General features: G+C 40.6%; 1 protein-coding gene across 1 annotated transcript in view; it reads right to left on the minus strand.

The window, feature by feature from the left end:
- stxbp5a (syntaxin binding protein 5a (tomosyn)) overlaps window positions 1-7,500 on the minus strand; it is a 108,672-nt gene that overhangs the window by 5,455 nt on the left and 95,717 nt on the right. Inside the window, exon 25 of the mRNA XM_062550893.1 lies at window positions 90-255. Within this exon, the coding sequence (XP_062406877.1) occupies window positions 90-255 (166 nt within the window). The remainder of the gene's footprint in view (window positions 1-89; window positions 256-7,500) is intronic.

Below are 7,500 nucleotides of genomic sequence, written 5' to 3' on the forward strand. Positions count from 1 at the left end.
CAGATGACAACAGCTAGTGTACACTGGGGTTACTGGTACACACAGACACACACACACACACACACACACACACACACACACACACTGACCTGCAGGTTCTCGCAGACCTCCTGGCTGTAGGTGAGTCTTTGTATCTCAGTGGGCGAGTTCAGGTAGAGCGCCTGGCCCAGGTTGGAGAAGCAGAACGTGCGGGCGATGCGCATGTCCGTCAGGGGCAGGTAGTTCACATCCAGCAGCGGCCGCAGATAGGGGAGACTGCAGAGGGAACACACACACACATACACACACACACACAGACAGTTACAGTAGATGTGTCACAAAGTCTAGCAGTGGCCGCAGGTACAGTAAGGACACACACACACACACAGAGGGCCCTATTTTGAGGGTCTGAAATGAATCATCTGAGGCGTGTGGTTTAAGCATGTTTATGTACATTGCATGTTTATGTACATTGCTACACAGCAAATATATGAGTGTTAATATGTCAGTGTCGGTGTTGATTAAAGAGTGTTGGTGTTATTTTAACACCACCCAGTTATAAAATAGCACTGCTAGTGTTGCCTGTGACTAATTGATGTTGTTAAATCGGAGTGTTAGCAGTCAACGGTGTTAATGCAGATCTAAGCCACACCCTCACGTAACGGTTCTCCAGGACGTGATCAAGACGAAAGATTTCTCCTGCGCCATTTTCTTTCGGAGAAGACGGTAGAAGGTAAGTGCTCAATTTCCCTGACTGACTTGGTAATCAAGACAAGTCACACGCATGATGTATGATGATAATATATATTAGCTTCATAACTTATTTCATTGTAACCGTCTGTTTTGCATGAATTCCACAAAGTAGGCCTACTAGCTATCCGATAACGTTCGGTAATAGCTAGGTTATAGCTAGCAGCTAATGGTTTTAGCATGACTCAATGCTCTTAGGTTATAACGTTAGTGTACAGTTTACTCCCTGATAATGAACCTATTGTGTGAGCGGGAATATATCGTTGGCCTTTTTAAAATGGCTTTTTTTAAAAAAGTTATTTGGCTGTACTATTTATGTTAGTGTTGAAAGTTACAATGCGGCGGGTATCTTTTACTGTCTATGGCGGCGGGAGTAGCACGTTAATGCTAAGCAAGCAGGCTAACGTTAAGTTAACGTTAACGTAGCTAGCACTACATTTGGTTGCTGTAAGCTGAGATGGAGAAACATGTATGCTAGCCTTCATTGACATGATTGGTCTGACTCGTGACATTGACATCTAACCATGTCCATATGTGTCTAAATAAATACACCGAAACATCGAAAAGCATTACTGGTGGTGCGAATTGTAGATAGACGTTGCGAATGCAAAACTACATCTCCCATCAACATGAGCGGTTTCGCGCTATTTCGTGCACTCTGCACGATACTCAGGCAGAGAAGGATCTTTGCTGAAGTGCTCGCGCCTCGTAGTAAAAGCTGAACGTTCTTCCAACCAGCGAATTCATCGAGTTCATCAAGTAAATATACTAACAACTAATAAAGATAAAGGAAGAACAGGATGGCGTTCTGAGATTGTAGTGAGAGAGCGAATTGCAATAGGTCTCGTTGCCTAGTTAAGGGAAATAGGCTAAGCAAAACATCTGTGGTGAACAGGGAAAAAGTGAACGTTATCCTCCCTCGACTTGGCTGATATTTGCACCGAATAAAGCACAAATCGAAAATACAATTGTCCCACTGACCGTCAGTAAAATATTTCAAATAAATATAAATATGCTGGGTTTCGTGGAAGTGAAAATAGTCTGTTTTAGTAGTATTAGGCATGGAGTCAGTCAGATCACCATGACCATATTTACTGGTGCATTGGCATGTTTAACTGTTTGCCTGACATTTGTGTTGTATCTTGTTTTATTTTTTAACAAAGAAATGCTGGTTCAAGTGGAGTGCAAGGGTGTCCTGAAATGGGTTCGAATACCAATGAAGGATGACGGCTATGATTACTTTCAGTTCATTCAGGAAGGTAAGTAAAAGGGTAACCTATTGATTTTTCAGATCACACCTATTATTGCATCCCCATTTGAGTCAGTTCTTGATTATTAATAGCAAAATGTATTAACCTTATGATTAGTTTATGTACTTTTCTAAAGCAGAACCTTACTGAGAGTTTATCTGATGTTATTTCATCACAACATAGGTTATACTTAATGGCATGTGGTTGTGGTGCTGTTGCCAAACAGCTTTTACTGGCACCTTGTCACGGTAGTGCATTACTTACTTCCAGATTTATTATAGCCCAATGAGATAATAAGGCAATTCTGTGTTAGGCACCCAAGTATTAGTTGCAGGGATGCAGGAATTTTACAAAACTACTGTATCAACAGTGGTTAATAGTTGGGAAATGAATTGTTTTGGATCTCAGTTTCAGCCAAATTCAGCCTACCAAATGAACCTGATGTGAACCTGAAGGACTCCTCAGGAGTTGATGTAGATGCTGACATTTTTGATGAGTTAGTGAGATCTGCTGCAGTATCTTTCAAAGTGTTTACTGAGGACTCTGGTAAGACACAGAAACACCCCTTCCATTGCATTTACATTCGGAACAGTGACAAAATATATTTTCCAATTAAAGTTAAATATTATAAAACTGCCACACCCTCTTTCTACCCTTAGCTGAGAAAGAGGTCTCTGAGGCCTCCTTCTGCTCAGATGAGGGATCATTCACATCAGTTGAGTCTGTGAGGTCATTCTCATCAGTTGAGTCTGTGAGTTCAGGCTCCACTGTAATTACAGAATGCACCAAAGCACGGAGAAGGCAACTGTTAGAAGGACCACCTGACAGTAAGACAGCAAAAGATGTAAGTTGTTCTTAGATTGTGGAATGTCGAGCCATTTTCAAAATGCATTGCAAGTTTACATGCAACTTCTATATTGCAACTTCTATATTGCAGATGGTCTATGTAGCTCTACATCAAAAAAATGGGGGTGAAGACATAATCAAAGAGTACAATGCGACCAAAAGCCTTTCTGATCAAACAAGAAGGAAACTTGTCAACATCCTGGTCGCAGATATGATTGAGAGTCATGGGTAAGTGACCAATAAAATACAACCCCAATTCCAGAGAAGTTTAGACGCTGTGTAAAATGTTCATGAAAGCAGAATGCTATGATTTACAAGTTATTTTAACTAATTTAATCGTGAATAGGGCCAAAACCAATATATTAACTGTTGACAGAGAAAAAAGTTGTTTTTGGATAATTTTGTGATATGGTAATATCTTGCTATGGTGTAGGAGGGTCCCACCAATCAATGTCCGTGTGACCTATGCCCTTGGAATAGTCACCCTTTTCCCCAATTTGAAGGATAAGGCCTCACCAACTGGATATGTAAGTATTATGAGTTTTATGTGGTCATGTATGGAGAAAAGCCTTATTTTGAGGTCCTGATACAGGCATCAGTTTTGATGGCTTTTAATATTGTACCTCTTGCCTGTTTTCTTGTCTGACAGGAACATTACTACGATCCTCACAGTGGCCAAGGCTACCTGGCCTACAGATTGAAAACAGTTCAGCGCAATACCACAAGTGATTTCAAGAGGAGCTCCAAGTCTGCTGATCAACATGGCCCTAAGACGCTGCGTGAGACATCAACATCTGAGCAGCTGTCAGGTGATGAATGCAGAGAAGCAATGTCTGCAATGAAGCATTCAGCAGACCAACCAGTTGTGAGGGAGAAAATGAAGGCAACCTTCAAGCACCGTCAGAGTATGGTACACGATCCAGACCAGTCTTCGGTCATCCTAGATCACTTTCCCCGATTCTTGGATACACCAGGCTTGGTAAGAAAAACAGAGACTAGCTTGATGTACCAATTATTAAATGTGTTTTGTACCATGTTTTGACATGGTTTCTGTCTGTGTTAGATTAACCAAGACTTCACAATGCTATTTGGAGAAGACGTCTCGGGCAAGTTTATCGGAAAATGGCCAACGTTCTACAAACCTAGGATTATCACAGTCTGCAAAAGTCTTCGCCCTGGTACTCATGTGGATGACCTTCTGTCTGCTCAAGAGGAAGCGAATGATTATGGTAAGTGTACACGTATTGTGTTTGCCTGTGTTCTTCATATGCGCCTATGAGTAATGTCTGTATACTCATGGGATGTGGGTGTTACTATACTAATCCACTAGGATGGGACAGTGACTTGGCAGCTATCCTCCTGCTTATTCATCTCTTGCCTCCAACCGCAAAAGGGAAAAGACACGGGAAAATCAGTGCCACTGAAGCTACTGACCATGTGGTCAAGTTCATGAAGGTACGTTCAGGATATAGATGGTGACTGATTGTTGCTTCGCCACTTTTAACTCTTAATCCACTGATTCTTGAGAATTTGTGCCATGTCATTTAGAGGTGTTTAGATGCCTATTGAGCTATAGGAAAGTGGTAAATGTTGTTTTTTTGTTTTTTTGCGTAAATGCAGTAAATTGTGTGTGTGTGAGTAAACAAACATAAAATACCGTTCCTAATTTTCCCTCTGACACTCTTAGGTGGGGACAAGCATGGTGACATTCCTTGACAGAGTTGGATCAGCACAGCCCTTCCTCCTCTGTGTTGGAGAGAAGAAGAGTAGTATCCAGAAGTACTACGTCATCCTCGACCAGAAGGCCATCCCCTGTGTGGCGCAGACAGCTGTGGCTGCATTCGACGAACTGTTCAAGGCCCACTTCGTCTTTGCTGTATCCTACGATGAGGCCTTGTGCAACTTCTACACCTTCATTCAAACTACCGTGTATGGGATTGATGTCGGCACTACAAAAGAGAGTCCGCGGGTCAAGGAAATCCGGGCCAAAGTCGATCATACTGAGGTTTGAAAATGTTTACCTGCTACGTGTGCAAGGTACAGCACAAAAGTTGCTCCGTTTATTTTCAACATTTGAAGTTTAGTCATGCTTTGTACCCTGGACGGACATTGCGATTGAAATGTGGCGAGAGTGGGTGTTCCTCTGTTTTTTACACATATTGTGGATTCAAGAAACATTTATTAAGAGTACATACAGACTGTGTAGCTTCAAGTTCTGTTGATCCTTTGGAAAATGTTGACAGTAATGTTTTTGTTCCTGATCCACTGCCGAATGCAGTTTCTCTCGTCAGTTACCCAGCTCCAATTGAAAAAAGACAGTTACTGGATATGTGCAGCTCTATTGTCGCTCAAGTACAAGCATCTGGAGTCCCTGAAAGTACTGTGCAATCTTTAGTTGGTTCAATGGAGGAATTTGTCAATGATGTCCATGTCCAAGCACAAGACACTGTTCTTAAATGTCTTTCATCTGAGGTAACTGAACAAACTCTGAATAAAGTTAAAGACTGTTTTGAGCAACTTGAAAATCCATTTTCATTCCTCAATACAGAAACTAAGAGGCAAAGACATTTTGAGAAAAAATGGAAAATCGTTGAACCAGTAGAGCATGTTCTTGGTGTGCGTTATGATCTCCGCAAAGATAGAACTACTGGTGTATACAGTCAAATTCCTGTTAATGACAAATTTGTTTATGTGCCTATTTTGGGAACTCTTGAGTCCATGTTTACCAACCGGGAACTCAGCAACTGTTTCCAGCAAGTAAAGCTTCATGAAGATGGCATTTTCAAAGACATTAATGATGGTTCATATTTCAGAAATCATCCATTATTTTCACAACAAGAACACGCTCTTCAAATTCAGCTTTATTATGATGATTTTGAAACGGCCAATCCGCTAGGATCTAAAAAGGGAATTCACAAACTTGGCTGTGTTTACTTTATTTTACGAAATTTGCCAATGAAGCTGAATTCTGTTTTGATGAACATTCATCTTGTGGCGCTTTTTCACTCAGAGGACTTGAAGAAATATGGTTTCGATCCAATCCTGCAGCCTCTTGTTCATGATTTAAAAGTTTTGGAGACTCAGGGGATCCAGGTGCCCTTTTCAGATGCACCCTTAAAGGGGTCTGTTATTCAGGTTACTGGTGACAATTTAGCTATACATGGACTATTTGGTATGGTTGAATCGTTCAGTGCAACCTACTGTTGCCGATTTTGTTTAACTGACAAAACACATTTGCAGTCAGTCTTTAGTGAGGATGACCCAGACTTAATTCTTCGCACAAAGGAGCTCTATTCAGAACACTGCAATGCCATGGCACAAAATCCCACTCTAGTTCACTCATTTGGTGTTAAGAGAACCTGTCCCCTAAATGCACTGCAATTTTTTCATTCCTCAGACAATTATGCGGTGGATATTATGCACGACCTACTAGAAGGTGTTGTACAGTATGAGTTGAAGCTTCTTTTTCAGTATTTGGTGAAGGACTTCATTTCTTTAAACACTCTCTCTCAAAGGATTCAGAGCTTTAACTATGGTTACAGTGAGAGAAAGAACAGACCCAGTGGAGTCAAAGTTAATGATGATAGCAATGACCTCGGGCTCAATGCCATTCAGTCTTGGTGCCTCCTGCGAAATACTCCCTTGATTTTTGGAGACCTAGTTGACCAGAACAACAGTTATTGGAATGTGATTATGCTTTTGAATCAGATTGTAAACATTGTATTCTCTCCAATTATATCAGATGGTATGACTTATTATCTGAAGCACCTCATTTCTGACCATCACAAACTTTTTAAGTTGGTGTTTACAGATAAGAGGCTCATTCCAAAGCATCATCTGATGATACACTACCCCAGATGCATTCGGAAAATAGGTCCACTCATACATGTGTGGTGTATGAGGTTCGAAGGCAAGCACAACTTCTTTAAGAAGTCGGTGAAGAATTTTAAAAACTTAACCAAAACATTAGTGAAGAAACATCAGCATCAGTTGGCTTTTCATTGGGAGAATTTTTATTTCAAAAGATTACAGTTTGGTCCTGTTAAACATGTCTCAACTAGCAATCTGGAGGGCAATGTGGTCTTGAGGTCTTGTCCAACTTTGAATCTGTCTAGTGTCTCCACTACTTCCTGGGTGAAAATCCATGGAACAGAGTACCAGATTGGAATGTTTGTCTGTACAAGTGTTGAAAATGAAATGCCTACTTTTAACAAGATTAACAATATCATTATCAAAGAGGATGAAGTGTTTCTGTTGGCCACCAAAGTTATTACCATGCATTTTGATGATCACCTGAATGCATTCAGCATTGAGGAGGTGGATGATGTGTTTAGAGTAATTTGTGTGGATGATCTGTTGTACTATAAGCCTTATGACAGACAGTTTTCACCTGAAAATGATGAAAGTATGTATATTGTGCCCTACTGCAGTTTTGTCTGAAATGTGCATTGAATTGTCAAAAATGGATTTTAATACAAAGGTCATTTTCTCTACATTTTCTGCCATTTGCCTTTTATTTCAGTTGGTGGGGTATGGGGAAATTTGACACCCGCTGGTGTTATTGGTATACACCTAGTAGTGTAACAATTAGTAATTTTCAACACTGAGTTTTGTTGTCTTCACACTACACTGGTGTTGGTGTTGAAGAAAGCAGTGTTCTTTTTAACATTTTGTT

This window comes from Sardina pilchardus, chromosome 12, assembly GCF_963854185.1.
Source record: "Sardina pilchardus chromosome 12, fSarPil1.1, whole genome shotgun sequence".
Taxonomy (NCBI): domain Eukaryota; kingdom Metazoa; phylum Chordata; class Actinopteri; order Clupeiformes; family Clupeidae; genus Sardina; species Sardina pilchardus.